This window comes from Mustelus asterias, chromosome 14 (assembly GCF_964213995.1).
Source record: "Mustelus asterias chromosome 14, sMusAst1.hap1.1, whole genome shotgun sequence".
In the NCBI taxonomy this organism is placed as follows: Eukaryota; Metazoa; Chordata; class Chondrichthyes; order Carcharhiniformes; family Triakidae; genus Mustelus; species Mustelus asterias.
Genome location: NC_135814.1, coordinates 55,193,972 through 55,216,979, shown reverse-complemented (window position 1 = coordinate 55,216,979; position 23,008 = coordinate 55,193,972). Strand labels below are relative to the sequence as shown.

The following is a 23,008-nucleotide window of genomic DNA, read 5'->3' as shown; positions in this document are numbered from 1 at the left end:
CAAAATCAAAAGCAGTTATATTTGGATATTTATATTTATTTTCACAAATAATGGGTGGTATTTTATGGCCCCATCGCGCCCATGCAGTGGGAATAAGTCGTAAAATCGAGTGTGATGTGACTAGTGGGAATGGTGCCTGTTGTCACGCCCATTTCCATTTACCAAGAAAAAAATCAGTGCTGGCATCTGGGCCCACAACTGCGTGGTGAGTAAGGGAGCACTAAACACTCATGCAGGGTCCTGGGGTGGGGGGCGGGGAGGGAATCTTTCCTGGGTTCTGGGGATGCCATGACAGATGCTGTAAGTCGCTGCCAATGCATGCCACCCACTAGCCAGTGAATTATTTGAGCACCTTGATTTTCACAGTAGCAGCACACTGAGGGGCCTCCCCCACTGACATCAACGTGCAAGGTCCCTCCAGCGACCATCGAGGTAAGTACATTCCTGTTAGAGGCTAATCAGAGACAAATTAGTCGCAGATGTGGGGTGAAATAACATTTATTGGTGCCAATAAAAATGCCTTCAAAAATAATAATATAAAAACATGTGAACGTGAGACTTTAAAGTGCCTAAATGTTCTATCTAGCTAGTGTTGCCCTTCACCCGTGCCTCCAGGGAACGCTCCGAGAGGAGTTCTGGGACAAAAGAATGTATTGGGTTGCTGCTGTGGTTCTGAATCTCTCGCTTACAAAGGGTGGTCAGGCGCTGGTGTGCCTTTGCACCCAGGTGGCAACCTTCGATTTCAGACCCTGCAGCGATACCTCTATGTTGTGCCCCCTCCTTGATGGTGTGCCCTGGTAACGTATTTCTTCTGCCAGGTGCATGGTCTGAACTATGACGTGTGGCTCCTGTTCAGACCTGAGCGGCCTTTGTGGCTCCTTACAGGCGTTGCCCGTCTTTTACCAGGACCTTCTGAAATGCTGGGACATGCCTCGTGCTGCAGCTCTCCTCTATCTGGCGTAGCAGCTGTTGTTCGGGAGCCACTGCTCAGGAATTTGCTCCTCCACCAATATAATTTCAGGTGGCTGGCAGACAGGAGGGCTGTGGCTGTTGGGGTGACCAAGGTCGGGGACGTGCTGGATGGTGAAGGAGTGGGCTGGGTGACACCCCACAAGCCGAGTGCGCAGAGGTGGACGTTCAGCCGCGGCCAATGCCATCCATGACCTTAGGAAGGTCGTGCTCGGACCTGACATCACACATGGTCTCTCAGAGGCGCAACTGTGTGGTGCGATCCCGCCCGAGCGTACCCCTACTCAGACAGAATTTCACATTGGGCCCAAGCCTAGACTTCCTTTACAGTGCCAGGCGCCCCACAGTTTGAGCCACCTCATGGAAATGCCCTTTGCCACCGCACAGAGGGGTTTCCTGTATGGCTGCTGCTGCACACCTTCACTACCATACCCTGACCCATCACCCGGACCCGCCTTGGCGCGCCTTGTTGCCGTCTGGCGCGTAGAGGTCCCCAGTTGAGATCCCTCTATGAGGGATCCTCCCCCATTCAGGAACCTGGGGTGGAGGCGAGTGCATGCAGCAGTTCGATGCAACTGTAAATTGTACCAATTCACAGACTCCCAAGAAACCTGCCCTTTTTGCGATCTTGTGGAGTCTGTGGACCACATTTATATTCACTGTTTTAGGCTGCACTCCCTTTTTTTGTTTGGTTTCAAAAACCTTTTATTGATGTTTTGTTTGCACTTTAGTCTCATGCTCCTGATCTACAGGCACCCAGTGTGGAAGGGGTTGCAGGGAAGGTGGGGGACCTCCCTGTGAACCTGTTCCTGGGCTTGGTCAGACTTGCCATAAACAGGTCCAGACAGTGAGCAACTGAAGGGGTTGTCCCGCTACCACGGCTACATTCACGGCCGAGTGTCCCTGAAGAGGAAGCATGCGGAGTCTACGGGCACCATTGAGGCCTTCCGTGCCTGTTGGACCCCGCGGGGGCTGGGGTGTATTATTGACCCTTTTAATCATATTTTGATTTGATGTTTTAAGTTTCCTTTAAACTTTGGCATATTTTACTTTGGGCGGTTCCCCCCTTTTACTTTGTCCCTGAGTTTAAAGATGCCAAAAAGATACTTTCACCGATGCCATCTTAGTGCCGCTACAACTTCTTAACTTCATGTGGCCGACTATGTCTCTGTATCTCCCCAGGATGTACATCGGAGGTGGAGGTGGCCAGCTGCCTACCCTGGCCTATCATGCCCTTGGCAATTGTCCTCTTGAGAGCCTGGACCTTGAGGGCCCTGACCGGCTTCCAGGTGTCAGGGACATATCCATGACACCCTCTTCATCTCTCTGCCCCTGAGATGCCCTGGTGTCTGGATGGGGGGAGTCAGAACGTGTAGCCACAGCCGCAGTCTCCTGGGTGGAAGGCCCCGGCAGGGGTTCAAGGCCTCTCTCCTCCCTCGGAGTTCCTGTGGGCCTCTGGGTCACTCCATAGGACGGCGGTGCTTCTGCAGTGAGCTCCAGAAGCTCTGGCATCACCTGGCTCTGCCAGTCCTGGAGGGCCAAAGAACAAAGAAAATTACAGCTCAGGAACATTTATTTAGATTTCCAGAAGGCCTTTGACATGGTGCTGTATAGGAGACTGTTAAATAAGTTCAGTGTCCATGGTGTTATGGGTAAAATCCTGGCATGGATAGAGGATTGGCTGACTGACAGAAGGCAGAGAGTGGGGATAATGAAGTCTTTTTCAGGATGGCAACCGGTGACTAGTGGTATGCCTCAGGGGTCGGTGCTGGGACCACAATATACATTAATGATTTGGAGGAAGGAACTGAAGGCACTGTTACTAAGTTTGCAGATGATACAAAGATATGTAGAGGGACAGGTAGTATTGAGGAAGCAGGGGGGCTGCAGAAGGACTTGGACAGGTTAGGAGAGTGGTCAAAGAAGTGGCAGATGGAATACAATGTGGAAATGTGTGAGGTTATGCACTTTGGAAGGAGGAATGGAGGCATAGACTATTTTCTAAATGGGAAAATGCTTAGGAAATCAGAAACACAAAAGGACTTGGGAGTCATTGTTCAAGATTCTCTTAAGGTTAAGGTGCAGTTTCAGTTGGCAGTTCGGAAGGCAAATGCAATGTTAGCATTCATGTCGAGAGGACTAGAATAAAAGAGCAGGGATGTACTTCTGAGGCTGTATTAGGCTCTGGTCAGACCCCATTTGGAGCATTGTGAGCAGTTTTGGGCCCCATATTGAAGGAAGGATGTGCTGGCCTCGGAAAGGGTCCAGAGGAGGTTCACAAAAATGATCCCTGGAATGAAGAGCTTGTCATATGAGGAATGGTTGAAGACTCTGGGTCTGTACTCGGAGTTTAGAAGGACGAGGGGAGATCTTCTTGAAACTTACAGGATACTGCGAGGCCTGGATAGAGTGGACATGGAGAGAATGTTTCCACTAGTAGGAAAAACTAGAACCAGAGGGCACAACCTCAGGCTAAAGTGACAATCCTTTAAAATAGAGATGAGGAGGAATTTCTTCAGCCAGAGAGTGGTGAATCTGTGGAACTCTTTGCTGCAGAAGGCTGTGGAGGCCAGGTCATTGAGTGTCTTTAAGACAGAGATAGATAGGTTCTTGATTAATAAGGGGATCAGGGGTTATGGGGAAAAGGCAGGAGAATGGGGATGAGAAAAGTATCAGCCAGGATTGAATGGCGGAGCAGACTTGATGGGCCAAGTGGCCTAATTCTGCTCCTATGTCTTATGGTTTAACAGGCCCTTCGGCCCTCCAAGCCTGCACCAACCATGCTACCCAACTGAACTAAAACCCCTTACTCTTCCGGGGACCATATCCTTCTATTCCCATCCTATTCATGTATTTATCAAGACGCCCTTAAAAGTCACTGTCATATTTGCTTCCACTACCTCCCCCTGGGAGCGAGTTCCGGGCATCCACCACCCTCTGTGTAAAAAAAAAAAAACTTGCCCCATGCATCTCCTTTAAACCTTGCCCCTCCCACCTTAAACCTACGCCCCCAAGTAATTGATTCTTCCACCCTGGGAAAAATCTTCTGACTATCCACTCTGTCCATGCCCCTCATAATCTTTTAGACTTCTATCAGGTTGCCCCTCGACCTCCATCGTTCCGGTGAGAACAAATCAAGTTTCTCCAACTTCTCCTCATAGCTAATGCCCTCCATACCAGGCAAAGGAGATGACTATTGGCTGGGTTAAAGTGGTGCCTGCTCTGCGCCCTTGCAAATGCAGTGCTTGATGTGCTCCAGTTGGAATCGGCAGCCAACGCCGGAATTAAATCAAAACAGACTGCTGCCGCGCTATCGTGGAACTTGGCAGCTCCCTGTTGGGGATTTGAACCCCAATTTCCCATGTGACAGGCGGGGATACTAACCTCCACACTAACGAGGAAGTTGCTAAGTTGACCACTGTGTTCTTGCCATGGTAGCCGAGCCTTCTGCGATGACCCTCTGAGTCGGGGGCCATCTGTCAATGGCAGCAGCAAGTGCCCTCTGAGACTGGGACACACTCTGCAGCCCCTCAACCATGACCCTCTGTGTGGGCCACATTCTCAAGGGCTGCAGCCATAGCCTGCTTGTCTCAGCATTGTTCTACTGGATCTCCTGCAAGCTATCGAGCTTCTCAGCCATGAGCCGCAGAATCTCAAGAAGACTGGTGTGGTCTTCAGCTGTGGCCTGCTGTGACTCAGCCATGGCCCTCTGGGACTCCGCCGTAGCCTGCTGTGACTCAATTATCACTTGGACCCTGCCACTCATGATGAGGATTTCCTGCCCCAGGCTTTCCATTGCTGATGCCACCCTTGTAGTGTTGGCCTGGGAACCATGCAAGACAGGCAATAGCCGGTCTGCCTGAAATATTTGGGACTCCTCCCAACAGCCTCGCAGTCGGTCCAGTGTTGCTGTCAGCCTCCTGCATTTCCTGGCTCTGTTGCTGCATCTCTAGCAGCTGAGTGAGAGGTGATCGCAAAGGCCTAGCATGTAGCATAGGGCCAGCTGAGTCCTCGGACATTCCCTCCTCCAACCAATGTACATCAGATGTGTCATGTGCACCAGAGAGTGACTCAGCTGCCTTGCTACTAACTTGACCCACGGGTGTGAGTCTCTAGGATGGTGAATTGCTAGGTGGAAGCTGACAAAATTGGTGCTGGCCTCGGAGGTCCCGTCTTCAGCTTCCTCCGAGCTGTCAGGGGCGGAATGGGTGGGAGCGGCAGTGGAGGCCACAATGCCAGATGGCCCAGGCCAGGGTCCCTTCCTGTAACACAGAACACAAGTTTAAGTTCAAGGGAGGGAGAGGAATCTGGGCTGCATGCAACCTACTTGAGATAACTCCAACTAGTGGAGGATTGGCAGGTGCTCACTTCAATGCAGTAGCCTGAGAAAGCTGTCATTAATGGTCTGCATCCCCTCCTCTCCCGCAAGCTCCAGTGCCCGCTCCTCAAAGGGGATGAGGACCCAAATCTCGGGCACACCACCCCCTGTCTTCGCCCTCTCCCAGCGATTATGGGCATTCTTCTCTTGTGGGGAAAGGAGGTGCCATGTAAAATCTGATGGCATGAGTACTGGAGGGTATCAGGGGATGGCCCTCAGAGGGTAAGGGTTGTGATACTGTTGCGGGGGAGATGCTGGGGATGGGGGAGGGGGATCTGGGGGTCATTTAGGGGGAAGATGCTGTATGAGGTTTAACACTCACCCTTGCTGCCCAGATTAGGTCATTCAGTTTTTTGTGGCACTGCTTCCTGGTTCTCCTGGTCAGTGCCCTGGCACTAACGCGTGCTGCCACTGCCTCCCAGGCTGCATTTCCAGCCTTTCCCCTGGGATGGAGTCCTGCTACGGGGCGGGGGGGCGACAGGGAGCCTTGCCTCCACCGCCTTCAGCAACTTGGCCAGATCAGCATCAGAAAATCGGGGAGCTGTCCTGGAGGCCATTTCTTCCTGCACTGCCTGCCTGTTTGTCCATCCTTAGGGATTTTATGGCGCTCTTCCTTGTTCAGGCAGATCAGCTGCAGACAGTTTGGCGAGTCATGCGCCTATTAGAGCATTCTAGTGAGTTTAATACAGTTTGCCTTGTTACCATGGAGGGGAAGCCAAATCAGCACTTGCAGGTATGCTAATGGAGAGTGGGGTTTGGGGGGGCGGGGGGTGAAATTTGTGCCTCTGTGATGATTGGGGGAGGGGAGAGAGAGGGTCATGTCAGTCAGCCATCGGGGCCAAGGGGGTGATGAGGGGGCCATGTGCAAGGGGGTCGGAGGGTTATGGGGTCAGTAATGTTGGGGGGGTTTCTCTGATGTCTATGGGGGGGAGTGGGAAGCTGTTTCTGGCCCAAGGGTGTTCTGTCAGGAGAGCTGCTTTTTTGTTTTAGCTTTTTCTGCTCGTGTGCAATTTGAGCAGCCAATCTGAGCTGCAGGCTGTCTGGCAAATTAAACCTTGCCCAGTGCCTCTAGTGGCTAGAAATGGTCTAGCCCATATTTTCAAAGACTGAGTGCGTTAGATTCGGCATGAAAACGCGCCTGAAAATCTGATCAGGAACTCTCTCATTTTCACGCTAGCTAGACACTTGGAAAAAAAGTCTCATAAAATTCCACCCATAACGTTTAAATCTAATTCTTTCTTTCATTTAAAATTGCTGTACTCGAAGACGCAGGTTGAAGTTAGGGCTACTCCATTATATTCTAGATTCTGTGACCCTTCTTGCCTGTTGCCTGTGAGTGGAACTCATGGCTTGGACTAATTCTTTTTGACGCCTATTAAATATTTATTTCCTTTAATAAAGGCATTAGAAAATGGGTTTAGGTTCTAAAAGATCAAACAACTCTTGAGCTTTGTCATTTATTCGAACAAAACATAGTAAAATATGTATAAATTTAAAACACAATTCACCTTTATACTCCCCTTAGACAATGAGCTTCATGGATGAATTCCGTGGGTTAGATAGAGATATTGATGGCTCAGCCAAACGTTGGAAAAAAGTTGTTGAATCCGAATGTCCAGAAAAAGAGAAGTTTCCTCAAGAATGGAAAAATAAAAGTTCCCTACAGAAGCTTATTATGATGCGTGCTTTACGTCCAGATCGCATGACATATGCAATCAGGTAATCTAATCTTACTGCTATGAATTATAGATGCGAGTTCTTTCTTACAGATTCTGTAGCACCATTTGCATCCAGGGTGCCTTATGGAGTTTCATAGTTAATTACTTTTGAAGTGTCGTCAAAGTTTCGTTAACCCATGGTCTTGGTTGAGAGTTAAATTTTGGCCAGGGCACTGAGATAGATCAGTGCTGTTCCACAGATAATGTCATGGCATATTTTACATCCACCTAAAGAGATAGATGGAACCTCACTTTAACATCCCATCCAAAAGACCACACCACTTGGAGGTGGCTTTGCACTCAAGCGGGGACATCAAATCTCTGGGGCTAAATTTGTGTCTTCAGATTGTGAAATGTGAGTCAGGCCATGTCACAACTTGCAAAGTGCACCCTCAATCGCTGTCCAAAATTGCCCGACTGGGGGAGTTGACATCAGCAAGAGCGTATGTGCATTTCGCACATGCGACATTCCTGACCTACCAAAAGGGCATGCAAAAATTATACTGATTTCCTCCAAAAAAAAATCTAAGTTTGACTTTTCTCAAAATTAAACATGCTTCCACAGCAAGACAAAAATTCAGCCCATGGTGCCCACTGTGATCCTGGTCTCAGACGCAATGCCTGCTACACTGAAGTGTTCCAAGAAAGATCGCAACACAGAATAATTCATTTTTGTAACTTAATTTTATACAACAGTTTAGAAGTTATTAGGATAAGTTTTCATACATATAAATGCTGTCATACACATTTCACAATATTGCAGGCAAATTCAATAGAAGTCAGCCATATTTATGTAGCTTTACACATTATAATGAGGACTAGTGAGGCCTGATTCATCTCTGGTCAAATGTGTTGGATATTTGTGAAGATATTTGATCAAGGTGCTGCCAAACTACAGCAACAATAGATTGTTGGCATTGTGAGGACTTGCTTCATTGCAGATAAGAACATAAGAAATAGGAGCAGGAGTAGGCCATCTAGCCCCTCGAGCCTGCCCCGCCATTCAATAAGATCATGGCTGAGATAAGTTTGTGGGAGCTTGGAGTGGGCAATAGACACTTCAAACTTTATTTTACAGAGCTTTATTTTATCCCATCCCTTCATGGGTGTCATTAACGAGTCCTGGATGCTATCATCCGGGCTCACATACCTTAGACCCCTCACTTGTCAAGGTCTTCACCAGCAAGGATCACAGATGGGGACCAGACCTAATGGCCTCACCGGTGGGATCGGAGGCCATTGAAGCCCCCTGGGTGATCAGGGGCACCCTGCACTGGCACCGTGGCACTGCCAGCCTGGCATCCCAGCAGTGCCAAGGGGGCAGGTCTTGAGGGGGTGCAGCCTGACAAGGCTGTAGCCTGATGGGGGCAGCCAAGAGGGGGAGCTCCATAGGGGGGGAAGGGGGGGGGAACTCTGCAGAGGGGGTTCTTGATCGATGGGGGATGGCGATTGAATAGGTGGGGGTTGGCAATCAGCCGGGGCAGCGATCGGGGAGGTGGGGGGTGGTGATCAGGGGAGTGGGGTGACAGAAATTGTAGGGGTGGGGTAGCAATCGGTCGGGGTGATGAATGGTGGGCAGGGGTGTGGGGGATGTGGGTGTGTGTTGGGAGTGTACACAGTGCCCTTAGAGCTCAGCAGCCAGCTTCATAGGCGAGCTGAGTTTCCACCCCTCCAGCGAGATTTGCATTTCGCTCCTCATGTTTTCTCACCCATTTGATACTTAGAATTTTTTTGAGAAAATGTTTTGAATACATCTGACTTGGTAGAAGGAAGACTCTGAAGAAGAGTCATACAGACTCTAAGCATTGGACAGAATTCTCCTGCTGAGTTCAGTGGTGTGGGGGAAGAGATTTGACAGGAGGTCCAAAAATTGGTTTCAGGTCGGTGTGAATTTCCCACGGAATCTTCCACTAGTACCCACCATAGCGTATTGGGAAACCCACCTGTGGCCAGTGTGAAACTGATGTGCATCCTGCTCATAGGATGCAGATGAAGACTCAGCTGGAAACTTCAACCCATCCCAATTTTCCATGACACCAGTGGGAAAACATACAGGTCCAAAACACATCTGGAACCATGTGGCCTGTAGTATTCGAGACTTACCTGAACAATTCATAGGTTGTTTCTGGACTTCAGGATGGAGGCTGCAAGCAACCCTGGACCCTAGAACACCACAGCAGTGGATGAGGGGAGCATCTGCAGATGAATCTTCCAGACTGACTGTCCAACTTCCAGCCTCAGTGTGTTCCTGGTGGTCCAGTTTCCTTTTCAGGAAGTCCTCCTCCTTTCTTCAACAATGGATCAGTGATGTTGGGTGCCTATTCAATATGGCACTCGCATATGATGGCAGGATTCACACCATTATGCCTGCTCCACCATGGAATCCGGTGCTAATTTCCTGCACACATAATTAATAAGATCAGGGCTGAAAGATATGGCATGGTTTCCTCCGCAGTGGGAAACATTCCCACCCCCGCCACGGACTTAGTCCTAGATGGGAGAATTCCAACCGTTAACTTTGTTTCTCTCTCCGTTAATGCTGCTAGACCTGTTGAGTTTTTCCAACATTTTCTGTTTTTATAGCAACAACTGCTAGTAAGTTTAGTAAATTGCAGAACTATATGAAATGTATATACTTGCAGTTGTAGCTGCTTCACTGCTACTTGTGAAGGGCAGTAAAAAGGTTCAATTTTACCTGAAAATTAAACTATATGGAGTACAGTTAGAAATGACACTTTGCTAAGAAGAACATTAATAGATTTAACAACTAAGCTGTAGATAACAGTCCCAAGATTTTTTTGCATACTGCAGCAATATTTTTAACATTGTGTTTGAATTTCAGTGAATAAAATTTACAGTATTCCTTCCATTTCTCTCTCTTTGTAAGCAATGTGATTTTTTTTGTATCCTGTCACTCAGGAATTCATGACATAGAAACATACATAGAAACAAAAACGATAGGAGCACGTGGAGGCCGTTTGGCCCTTCGAGCCTGTTCCGCCATTCATCACGATCATGGCTGATCGTCCAGCTCAATAATCCTGCTATCTCCCATAACCTTTGATCCCATTTGCCCCAAGTGCTATATCTAGCCACCTCTTGAATACATTCAATGTTTTGGCATCAACTACTTTCTGTGGTCATGAATTCCGCATGCATAAAATCTTCACAGTAATGACTTAAAATAGTTCCAATTGTACTTTATTAAATTTATTAACTTGAGACCAGATTTTTATTCCTGGGTCATGTGTGTGGAGATGAGAGAATTCCCAGCGCCATGAACCCAGCCTTTAAAAAAGGCTGCTCAGCTGCCAGATTTTCAGTTTGTGGATGAGGAGGGCTGGGTTAGAAGTTGAGATAGGTGGCCCAGGAAAAACTGAGGAGGATACTGGGTGTGGAAGCGGACTGGCTGGAGACTTTTCTCAGGCCTCCAGCATTGTGTCTAAACTTTAAAAGTAAAGATTGAAGTAGGATACAGGCTCACCACTCTTTGGGTGAAGAAATGTCTCCTCATCTCCATTATAAATGGTCTACCCCAAATCCTCCAACTGTGACCCCTGGTTCTGGGCTCCCCACCATCGACATTTACAAGTAGCTTACGATGTATGTTTTTACAGAAAGTTTGTGGAAGAGAAACTTGGAACAAAATACGTTGAGGGACGTCAATTAGAATTTGCTAAATCATTTAGGGAAAGTGGTCCAGCATCTCCGATCTTCTTCATTCTCTCCTCTGGGGTTGATCCACTGAAAGATGTGGAAGCCTTAGGTGAGTAAGCTATGAGAACGGATAATATGTATAAATTATTACATGTTCATTGAATCATTATGAGCTGGGAATTGTACAGTCCTATAAATTTCAAAGATGCACTCCAGGAAAGTTGCATATCTCAATTTGAAGAAAGCAGGGTGAAAGCATGTTTGGAGACATTTGAGAAGATCATTCTACTATGACAGTCCATGTCTTGCAACTGTTGCCATTTCCATACCTTGTGGCACATGATGCAGTCTTTGTTATCAATTAGAGTGAATGGTCAGACAGTAGCTTTGATATATGATATGGACATTTGTAAAGGTAATATTGAATTATCCACATGTGATGGATGAACACATGATAGTTGTAACATGTGATGTTATTGGCAGATCAATCCCAATAATTCTCCAAATTTCCTCCTTCATTCTTCTAGCAATAATCATCAGTCTAAGTTTCATTGTTACTAATTCATTAACTAGCAGAAACTTTTTCACTATAACTTTTTTAAATACCTCTTTGATCCCTCATTCCAACAAAGTAGGGAAAAGTCTCACTTGCATAAAATCTTTCTTCACAGCAATGGCTTAAAATAGTTCCATTTCTACTTTATTAAATTTATTAACTTGGGATCAGATTTTTGTTCCCGGGTCATGTGCGTGATGATGAGAATTCCCAGTGCCGTAAACCCGATCTTTAAAAAAGGCCTCCCAGCTGCCAGATTTTCAGTTTGGAGCTGAGAAGGGCTGGGTTAGAAGTTGAGATAGGTGACCCAGGAAGAACTGAGGAGGATGTTGGGTGTGGAAGGGGGTTGGCTGGAGACTTTTCTCAGGGCTCCAGCATTGTGTCTAAAGTTTAAAAATAAAGATTAAAGTAGGATACATTCCTACTCCCCTCACTCCCTCCCAACACATTCTCCATGTCCCTGACATGAAAACCAATACCGTAACGCTTCCACCCAACCCATTACCACATAACTTCCATGCAAAACCTATACGCCTCCATCCACTCCCCATGGCCCTTTGCCAACTTATACCAACCCACTCAACCTTTTTTTCTTTAAACCTACCATGTTATCCCACCTAGTATCCTCTATGGGCAGACCTCAGGACCTTTGAAGAGATTAGATAAAATAAAGCTCTATAAAATAAAGTTTGAAGTGTCTATTGCAGACAACCTCTCGGTTGTGGTGGAAATCTGGCCCTAGGTTCTTGCATGTTTTGAGGTCTGGGAAAATTAGGTGTCCCCAAAAAACTAAAGTCAGAAAAAGAGAGAAAAAAATCAGTTTGTTTATGGAACTATCACTAAAACTTGAAAATGAACAAATGTCACAATTAAGCTAAATGACAACCTGCTACTATTTACAAAACTTACACATGCCAGTTTTATAGGCTATTAAATGAAACATTGGCATTCAATGTGTTTGTTCACTTTCCCATCTGTTCTAGAAAAAAAGACTCTACTGTCAGCCTTTCCTGTACAATATGTTGGTCATCATTAAAATCCAAATCTGCCAGCACAAGTGTAGACTTCTGTGCAACCTCGAGGGAAACCTAGCGCTTCTGTGCAACCTCTTTGGAAACCTTCAGAAAAAGATACAACAACATGCATATGAAGCACCTCTTAAAGTTCAGTAGAACCTTGATCGGGTATAATTTAGTAAAACTGTTCATATGGGGTGCTTTGTGATAGATTTTGCCATTGGGTCATTTCGTATAACACTGACAAGATGCAATATAAATATTCATAGATATTTAAGTGGGATATCTGCAACACATGCTTCAGCTTCCAATATTTACAACAATTACACTTAGTATGAAGCACTATACAGCCCACATTGCCTCCAACTTGATACTTGAGGTATAGAATAGCACTGAACAATGTAACAGAGAAATTTAGAAAAACTGCATTTTTTCCAATTCTTGTTCTATGGCAGGCAAGAAAAAACAGATCTCAAATAAAGCTGCTGCTCTCTTACACCAAAAATGGGTGCTAAGATGTATGTCTATGATATGATACCTCTATGTGCCATGGGCAATACAAGAACAAAAGTGTTTTGGAGATTTTTTCTAAAACAGAATTGCTTTTTATTGATCCACTTACTCAAGAAGGAAAATGGTAGAAAAAGTTATGTAGTGACTTTAATCATTCTTAACTATGACTTTTCATTCCAATAAATTTGCACTGATCCTTTTTATACTTTGAATATATTCCTACAATGGGATGCCCAGAACTCTGCACAGTACCCAGTTGTGATCTAATTAATACCTTGCACTAAATTACATAACATTTCTGCTGTTGTATTCAATTATCCTGATAGTAACCTTAAAATCAGTTTGCTTTTAAGTTTTTCTACCTACACCTTTAGAAAAAAATGTAGCTTTTCTATATTATTGATTTTGGAGATGTGGGTGTTACTGGCAAACCCAACATTTATTGCCCATCCTCAGTTGCCCTGAGAAGGTGGTGGTAGGCTCTCTTTGAATTGCTGAGTAGTTTGATACAACCTAGTGACTTGCTAGGCCACTTTTACAGGGCAGTTAAGAGTCAACCACATTGCTGTGGAACTGAAGTTACCTGTTTGCTAGAACAGGTAAAGATGGCAGGTTTCCTTCTTTAAAGAACGCTAGTGAACTAGTTGACTTTATGTAACCATCTGACAGTGTCAGGAGGATTTTTAATGATCATAGTGATTATACTGTTTTAGTGTAACTAAAAACAATATCTGTTCCTCCTATTTTTAAAAATATTATCATTTAAGATAATATGTTCACTATTTCTCCCAAAATAGACTACTTTGTATTCTTCTGCATTGGAGTGGATCTGCGAATTATTTGGTCACTGCACTAATCTGCATTCTTCCTTAGTGGGACTCCAATTTGTTCATCAAACTGTGATGCTACTCCTCTTTACTGGGATCACTTGCTTTCCGTTTATACAAATGATCCCTGAGGATGTAACCATATTTCACCTATGTGAAAAACTCTTGTTTATCACTACCTTTTGTTTCCTAACCCTAAATTTTCTCTCTATCCATGCATCTTCATTCTCTCTAATAGCACATTCATTAATGTTAATTAATGGGGCTCTTTATCAAAAATCTTCATAAAATACACAAGAATCCACAACGTCACATATTCTGATTTTTTTCACTAAATCTAATTAGACAAGTGTGACCCCTTTACAAAATTAAGTTTACTTGTCCCACCAAGCCCATATCTGCAAATGTTAATTAATTTCATCCTACATTCTAATCATAGTTCTCATTGAATGAGTGATTACATAGATGCTGAATATGCTGACATGTTTGTTTGCATTAGTAGTAGATGGGGGAAATACAACTGGGTGCTTCAGTTTCCACCCACAATCCAAAGATGTGCTGGACAGGTGCATTGGCCATGCTAAAATTCTCCCTCCGAACAGGGGCCGGAGTCTGGCGACTAGGGGATTTTCACAGTAACTTCATTGCAGTGTGAATGTAAACCTACTTGTGACTAATAAATAAACTTTTTACTTTAGCTTTTACAAACCCTTTAGCCTTATTAGTTTAGACTTAAATTAATTTGTTGAACAAATATTTCCTATTATTGTACCACTCAGGAAAAAAACTTGGCTTCACCATAGATTCTGGAAAACTCCACAATGTATCTCTTGGCCAAGGACAAGAGGCAGTCGCTGAACAAGCTGTGACGAAAGCATCTAAAGAAGGACACTGGGTTATCCTACAGGCAAGTTAGGTTGTGTGAAGCATGGTTGTACTGTGTTGGTTATTATTTCCATTATTTGATTTAAAAAATAGCTGCAGTGTTTGTAAGTCTGCAATATAGTCAAGACGCTCAAGAAGAAGTATAACTCTGGGCAGAATTTAATACCTTCCCTCGTGGTGAGTTTGGTGGTGGGAGGGTGGTGACTAAGAGACCCTGAGTAAGTCCATGACAAGAAAGCTCATGATATTCACCCAGCAGCAGGCAGAGGAATTGCCATGTGGGAAACCTGAAAAGCAAACCCTGAGATATTTACAGACTCCCGGGGGAAGTAGGTTGGCATCATTCAAAGGCATACCTAGCATCAGAAAGGGAGTCCTCAGCTGAGAACCACCCACCGACCTTGCTGCAAACGCCCCTCAGCCTCTTCCCCTTCAACTCTCAACCCATGATACCCCACCATCATTTTCCTGTGCCTGGGTTCATCAGCGACCATTACGGACAGAAAACAAACAGTAGGAATAAGCAGTTCATTCTCAGGTTGATAGTCTATGACTAGTGAGATACCAAAAAATGCCATGTGCTTTGAATAAACAAAAATAAATGTTACTATACAAGTTCAGAAAAATAAAACAATTTATGTGGTGGGAATCTTCCGGACCTGTCCATGGTGCAACCCCACCATGAGTTTCCCAGCAGCAAGGACGCATTCAATGGGAAACCCTGTTGATGGTGGGACCAGAAGATCCCGCCGCCAGCCAATGGCAGACCAGAAAATCCCGCCCGATATCTATCTCACTCTCGAACATTCAGGTTAAGAATGAGGTACATGTTTAATTAACAGCCAAACTGTGGCTGACACAACATACTACACAATAAATGCCAAAGGCAACTAAAACACATTCCATGGATTTCTCAACAACCTACTCAGTTGTCTGTAACAATCACCCTGAAACTTCATCTCTTTCTCTCTCTCTCTCATGAGGGTTTCCAATCTTGCCCTTAAAATTCTCTGAGTGTCGATCCAACTTGGATGGCTTCAGTGATGGTTAATCTCGCCTTCCAAGATTCCATTTCCCTGGATCCTGAGTATGCTCAAGCATCAACTTACAAGCACAATTTCAGATCTTTGGCCATGCCAAGCAGAACATCACTGATCCTTGCCCCAACAACAGAATCACAAACTTTTTGCTGCCTTCTTGGATTTTCTGGGCTTCTTCTGAGCCCTCTTTGATTACCAGGGCTTCTCCCAAGCCCATTTCATTTAAAGTCTGCTCCCCACAGCCTTTTATCTAATTGAAGCCTATTTTTCTACTCCTGTCTTTTTCTTCATTTAACTGAGAATCTGTTTCCATCCCCTGTTTCTGTTCCTTACCTAGGATTTCCTTTTGATACCTCTCCCTGTACACAAACACCACCCCTATCCCTCTCTCTTGGACACTTTTTGACTCATCTGATTAATACTGGCTGACTAAAAAGTGACTCACCAAGAACTGATGTTCACTGACCCTTGAACTGATGTGGTGACTTACCACAACACTCCAAGAGGGCCCCACTCTTGTTACTAGGCAGGAACAAATGTAAGAATCAGTGGAATATCCTGTACCTTAAATGTTACAATCGCTATAGTTTGCTAACTTAGCACATGAAACACAGAAAAAATGGATTTCATAACAAGTACAGTAATAAGGAAGTCTTGCTGCAATTATGTAAAGCCTTGGTGAGACTGCACCTGGAGTATTGTGCAGCAATTTGGTCCCCATTCCTAAAGAAGGATATACTTGCCATTGAGCAATTGCAACAAAAGTTCACCAGATCCTTGGGATGGCAAGATTGTCCTATGAGGAAAGATTGAGGAAACTGGGCCTACATTTTCCATAGTTTAAAAGAATGAGCGGTGATTTCTTTCAAACATACAAAATTCTTACCGAAATCAACAGGGTAGATGCAGGGAAGGAGTTGGGTTGGGGAGCAGGGAGGGTTCTTAGAATAAAGGACAAGCTATTTAGGACTGAGATGAGAAGAAATTTCTTCACTCAGTGGGTGGTGAATCTTTGGAATTCTCTACCCCAGAGGGTTGCGGAGGCTCAGTCATTGAATATATTCAAGACAGAGATCGATGGATTTCCAGATATTCAAGTTATCAAGGGATATAGTGATAGTGCGGTAAAATGGCTTTGAGGTAGAATATCAACAGTGACCTAGTTAAATGCTCGAGGAACCGAATAGTCTACCGAGCAGGCTCGAGGAACCGAATAGTCTACTGCTGTTCTTATTCCCTATGTTCCTTGATCTCAAGTGGGTGTAGTAGCAGCAACAGCAACTGCCTATCCAGGGACACTGCCGAGCAATGATGAGCTGCCAGCCTTTGATTTGCTGCTAGCACATGGTGGGCAGAATCTCTGCCCCTGGGGTCCTTGGTCCCTGGGAAGCCCTAATTGGCACTTACAGCAGGTTTGGTGGTGGGTGAAAGCGGAAATCTAGCAAGTCAGAAAGTTGGAAACCCGCCAGCATAAAATCACGTAGCAATTCTTCCAATGGCAGACTAAAGGTGGATCAGTCTTCCTGCTGGCTGGTGACATAAATGCAATTTGCATCTCATGAATGCCTGTTTAAAACAAGTGCCTGTCACTATCCCATCATAGAACAGTACAGCACAGTACAGGCCCTTCGGCCCACGCTGTTGTGCCGAGCTTTGTCTGAAACCAAGATCAAGCTATCCCACTCCCTATCATTCTGGTGTGCTCCATGTGCCTATCCAATAACCGCTTGAAAGTTCCTAAAGTGTCCGACTCCACTATCACAGCAGGCAGTCCATTCCACACCCCAACCACTCTGAGTGAAGAACCTACCTCGGACATCCCTCCTATATCTCCCACCATGAACCTTATAGTTATGCCCCCTAGTAACAGCTACATCCACCCGAGGAAATAGTCTCTGAACGTCCACTCTATCTATCCCCCTCATCATCTTATAAACCTCTATTAAGTCACCTCTCATCCTCCTCTGCTCCAAAGAGAAAAGCCCTAGCTCCCTCAACCTTTCCTCATAAGACCTACCCTCCAAACCAGGCAGCATCCTGGTAAATCTCCTCTGGCCTTCCAATTTTGTGTCACCCCAGCAGGAAATCATGTCAATCCAAACGCCAATTGATCAAGAATGGTGTGCACAAGGCTGCCCTCATTTTGCCAAAAACTTCAAGGTGAATGCAACAAGGCCTTCGCCATGCCAACTGGTCTGCATAGACAGCATTGTGCCTCTGGACTCATGGGCCATTCCCCAACAGAATTCCCCGATGAAAGGGGAGGCAGGAATCTGTGCATGCATGCATGATCCCCCCCCCCCCCCCCCCCCCCCCCCCAACTCCCAATCCAGAAGTGCTCCCGGCAGGGACCGTTCGCTAGGTCGCCTTTTGTCGGGACCTGCTGTAAACCTCACCAACGTGACGTCACACCGGCTGAGGGGGGACATTCTTGTGTGGGGGTTAATATAGCAGGGAGGCCCACTAATGACATTCGAATTTATGGTGTTTCAGTTCCTTTCATGGCAGGAACCCCATTAGATCATTGGCAGGGGGCAGGGACTTTCACAACAGGAAATCCCACTGGCATAAATACCATTTTGGGATTCCTGTTAAGAGTTCTTGCCACCGACTTTCCCACTCACTGAAAATAGGGATGGAAAATCCACCCTATTGCCTGGAGTTGGGAAGTTATCTGGTCTCCTTCTGCCAAGTTCATACTCCAATGTCTATCTGGCCAGCACTATGCTGTGGGGAGGTTCTGATGAAGACCAGCGGGGTGGGGTAAGGATGTGGAATGAGGTCTGTGCAAGGGGGGTAGGCTAGGCCTCATGTTGGCAGGCAAAGGGATGAGGAGGTGAATGAAGTAGATGTAGAATGGAAAGCAGAGGGGAGGGAAACAGGATCCCAACATGGCTGTCTGAAAAGCTCACCAACAAGGGTGTCAAATGGATATCACATCAAGGGGATGCACAAAAATGCATTGGGTTGAGGCCCGACTGGAGCATCGGTGCCTTGTAAGTAATGGGCTCTGGGGAAATAGTTGAATTGAGGAACAGACCTCTTGAGGCTGCTAGTCGTTTCCCTCTGGTTACTGACATCCTGCGTGGTCTGGTGAAGATAGCTGGGCTGGAGAGAGCAATGAGTGTTCTGGACTGGAATTTAAATATGGCACTGGAACCTTCGAACCCATCAGCTGATGAATCAGCTGTCAGTCTGCCAGGAGGTTCTGAGGAAACTCATCTGCACAAAATTAATGAGGTTCTAAACACAGAATCTGGCACAGGTTCCCATCATTCTAACCAGTGGGAAAGACACTGCCAGAGTCACTTTTCACCAAATTTAGTCTCAAAATGGGAGAATTCCGCCTGATATTTGTGTAGAGTCATTGACCTTGCCCTGCCACCTGTTCTTTACTGGAGCATTCCAACATCAATCTAATTTGATTGCTCTCTCCCATAATCTTGCATCATCCCCAGCTTCAAATATTTATTCAATTTTCCTTTAAAAGGTACAATTATTACTATTACCACTATTTTCTCTGCTTCAATAACTTCCCGTGACTACACCTTTTATGCCCCAATCATCTTCTGGTTGAACGTATTTCTCCTAAGTTCTCTCCTCACTTTCTTCCTGATCGTTTTAATTTGACAAACGCATCAACTCAATCTCACCAACTAAAGGTATTTATTATTTAGTCCATCTACAGTTTTTTTTAAATCTGTCTTTCTTAACCACTTCTGCCCCAATGGAAACAATTAGAGTATTTCAATTTTTTTTCATATTCCTGGCAGCATTCAAATTAATCTACATTGCACACTCTCCAAGCTTTTGTGTTGTTTCTATAAAACAGCACCCAAAACTGCAGACAGTAAACCAATTCCGGCCTAACTTTTTTGTTTTATCAATCCATTTTTATTTCTGTACATTTCAACTTTATGCACATATTTATAAAATCCATAATTCTGTTGGCTTTATCCACCTGTAGTCATGCTTTGGGACTTACGGATTTATCTTAGTTGTAGTCCAGAAGTCAGTGAGGGTGGTGAGGTATGGGGGAAGGTATCAGGGTCAAGGGTGGGTACCGGTAGACAGGAAGGTGGGTTGAAGTGTGTCTACTTCAATGCAAGGAGCATCCGGAACAAGGTAGATGAACTTGGGGCGTGGATTGGTACTTGGGACTACGATGTTGTGGCCATTACGGAGACGTGGGTAGAACAAGGACAGGAATGGTTGTTGGACGTTCCGGGGTATAGATGTTTCACTAAGTGTAGGGAAGCTGGTAAAAGAGGTGGAGGAGTGGCATTGTTAATCAAGGATAGTTTAACGGCTGCGGAAAGGCACTTCGAGGGGGATCTGCACACTGAGGTAATATGGGCTGAGGTTAGAAATAGGAAAGGAGCGGTCATGTTGTTAGGAGTTTACTATAGGCCCCCAAATAGTAATAGAGATGTGGAGGAAGAAATTGCTAAGCAGATTATGGATATGTGTGGGGGTCACAGGGTAGTTGTCATGGGGGACTTTAACTTTCCAAATATTGATTGGAACCTTTGTAGGTCAAATAGTTCAGATGGGGCAGTTTTTGTGCAGTGTGTGCAGGAGGGTTTCCTGACACAGTATGCGGATAGGCCGACAAGAGGTGAGGCCACATTGGATTTGGTACTGGAAAATGAACCGGGCCAAGTGTTAGATTTGGTTATGGGAGAGCACTTTGGAGATAGTGACCACAATTCGGTGTCTTTTGTTATTGCAATGGAGAGGGATAGGGCCGTACGGCAGGGCAAGGTTTACAATTGGGGGAGAGGTAATTATGATGCGATTAGGCAAGAATTAGGGGGCATAAGTTGGGAACAGAAACTGTCAGAGAAAGGAACTAATGAAAAGTGGAACTTTTTCAAGGAACAAATACTGTGTGTCCTTGATAGGTATGTCCCTGTCAGGCAGGGAGGAAATGGCCGAGTGAGGGAACCATGGTTCACGAAAGAGGTGGAATGTCTTGTGAAAAGGAAGAGGGAAGCTTATGTAGGGATGAGGAAACAAGGTTCAGATGGCTCGATTGAGTGTTACAAGTTAGCAAGGAATGAGCTGAAAAAGGGGCTTAGGAGAGCTCGGAGGGGACACGAGAAGTCCTTGGCAGGTCGGATCAAGGAAAACCCCAAGGCTTTTTACTCTTATGTGAGGAATAAAAGAATGACCAGGGTGAGGTTAGGGCCGGTCAAGGACAGTAGTGGGAACTTGTGTATGGAGTCAGTAGAGATAGGCGAGGTGATGAATGAATACTTTTCTTCAGTGTTCACCAAGGAGAGGGGCCATGTTTTTGAGGAAGAGAAGGTGTTACAGGCTAATAGGCTAGAGGAAATAGATGTTCGGAGGGAGGATGTCTTGGCAGTTTTGAATAAACTGAAGGTCGATAAGTCCCCTGGGCCTGATGAAATGTATCCTAGGATTCTTTGGGAGGCAAGGGATGAGATTGCAGAGCCTTTGGCTTTGATCTTTGGGTCCTCGCTGTCCACGGGGATGGTGCCAGAGGACTGTTGAATGGCGAATGTTGTTCCTCTGTTTAAGAAAGGGAATAGAAATGATCCTGGTAATTATAGACCGGTTAGTCTTACTTCGGTGGTTGGTAAATTGATGGAAAAGGTCCTTAGAGATGGGATTTACGAACATTTAGAAAGATGCGGATTAATCCGGGATAGTCAACACGGATTCGTGAAGGGCAAGTCGTGCCTCACAAATTTGATAGAATTTTTTGAGGAGGTAACTAAGTGTGTTGATGAAGGTAGGGCAGTTGATGTCATATACATGGATTTTAGTAAGGCGTTTGATAAGGTCCCCCATGGTCGGCTTATGATGAAAGTGAGGAGGTGTGGGATAGAGGGAAAGTTGGCCGATTGGATAGGTAACTGGCTGTCTGATCGAAGACAGAGGGTGGTGGTGGATGGAAAATTTTCGGATTGGAGGCAGGTTGCTAGTGGAGTGCCACAGGGATCAGTGCTTGGTCCTCTGCTCTTTGTGATTTTTATTAATGACTTCGAGGAGGGGGCTGAAGGGTGGATCAGTAAATTTGCTGATGACACCAAGATTGGTGGAGTAGTGGATGAGGTGGAGGGCTGTTGTAGGCTGCAAAGAGACATCGATAGGATGCAAAGCTGGGCTGAAAAATGGCAAATGGAGTTTAATCCTGATAAATGTGAGGTGATTCATTTTGGTAGGACTAATTTAAATGTGGATTACAGGGTCAAGGGTAGGGTTCTGAAGACTGTGGAGGAACAGAGATCTTGGGGTTCATATCCACAGATCTCTAAAGGTTGCCACTCAAGTGGATAGAGCTGTGAAGAAGGCCTATAGTGTGTTAGCTTTTATTAACAGGGGGTTGGAGTTTAAGAGCCGTGGGGTTATGCTGCAACTGTACAGGACCTTGGTGAGACCACATTTGGAATATTGTGTGCAGTTCTGGTCACCTCACTATAAGAAGGATGTGGAAGCGCTGGAAAGAGTGCAGAGGAGATTTACCAGGATGCTGCCTTGTTTGGAGCGTAGGTCTTATGAGGAAAGGTTGAGGGAGCTAGGGCTGTTCTCTCTGGAGCGGAGGAGGCTGAGGGGAGACTTAATAGAGGTTTATAAAATGATGAAGGGGATAGATAGAGTGAACGTTCAAAGACTATTTCCTCGGGTGGATGGAGCTATTACAAGGGGGCATAACTATAGGGTTCGTGGTGGTAGATACAGGAAGGATATCAGAGGTAGGTTCTTTACGCAGAGAGTGGTTGGGGTGTGGAATGGACTGCCTGCAGTGATAGTGGAGTCAGACACTTTAGGAACATATAAGTGGTTATTGGATAGGCACATGGAGCACACCAGGATGATAGGGAGTGGGATAGCTTGATCTTGGTTTCAGATAAAGCTCGGCACAACATCGTGGGCCGAAGGGCCTGTTCTGTGCTGTACTGTTCTATGTTCTATGTTTCTAGCTCAGGTAATGGAGAAACATTTAACCAGTTGGGAAGATGGGGTCTCTGCTGCTTTCATGCATCCACTCTGAGTCTATGGTGGAAAGGCCCTTGGATCCTTCCCACCCTGTCACCAATTAATGTCCATTTAAGGGCCTCATCCCCCAACCTTTGGTGTTAACCCAGTGGGGGTGAGAGGGTGTTCACCATACAGGGAGTATGACAAGCAAACCTGTGCACGATAGCTGCGGGCTCCTGTAGAGGGGACCTTCCTCAAAGGCATTCTGTGTCTATTTGAGGGACCTGGCATTGAGAGGAGAAGGATGCTTAGAGCCACTTCCCTGTCTTTGTTGCTAAAACCCAACCTCATGACTTGCGCCTCGTGACCCTTCCAACCATCACTCACCTGTGGCCTGGAATCCAGCAATGATCCTAGGCCTCATGTGAGTGTCATACTGGCAGCTGCCACCACCTCCTTAGGGTTCTTAATCCAGCCTGTGCACCAGATCCCATCACCTCC

At 45.7% G+C, this 23,008-nt stretch overlaps 1 protein-coding gene across 1 annotated transcript in view; it reads left to right on the top strand.

The window, feature by feature from the left end:
• dnah9l (dynein, axonemal, heavy polypeptide 9 like) overlaps positions 1–23,008 on the top strand; it is a 509,143-nt gene that overhangs the window by 454,613 nt on the left and 31,522 nt on the right. The window contains exons 71-73 of the mRNA XM_078227708.1: positions 6,873–7,066; positions 10,683–10,831; positions 14,414–14,541. Coding sequence (XP_078083834.1) covers positions 6,873–7,066; positions 10,683–10,831; positions 14,414–14,541 — 471 coding nt within the window. The remainder of the gene's footprint in view (positions 1–6,872; positions 7,067–10,682; positions 10,832–14,413; positions 14,542–23,008) is intronic.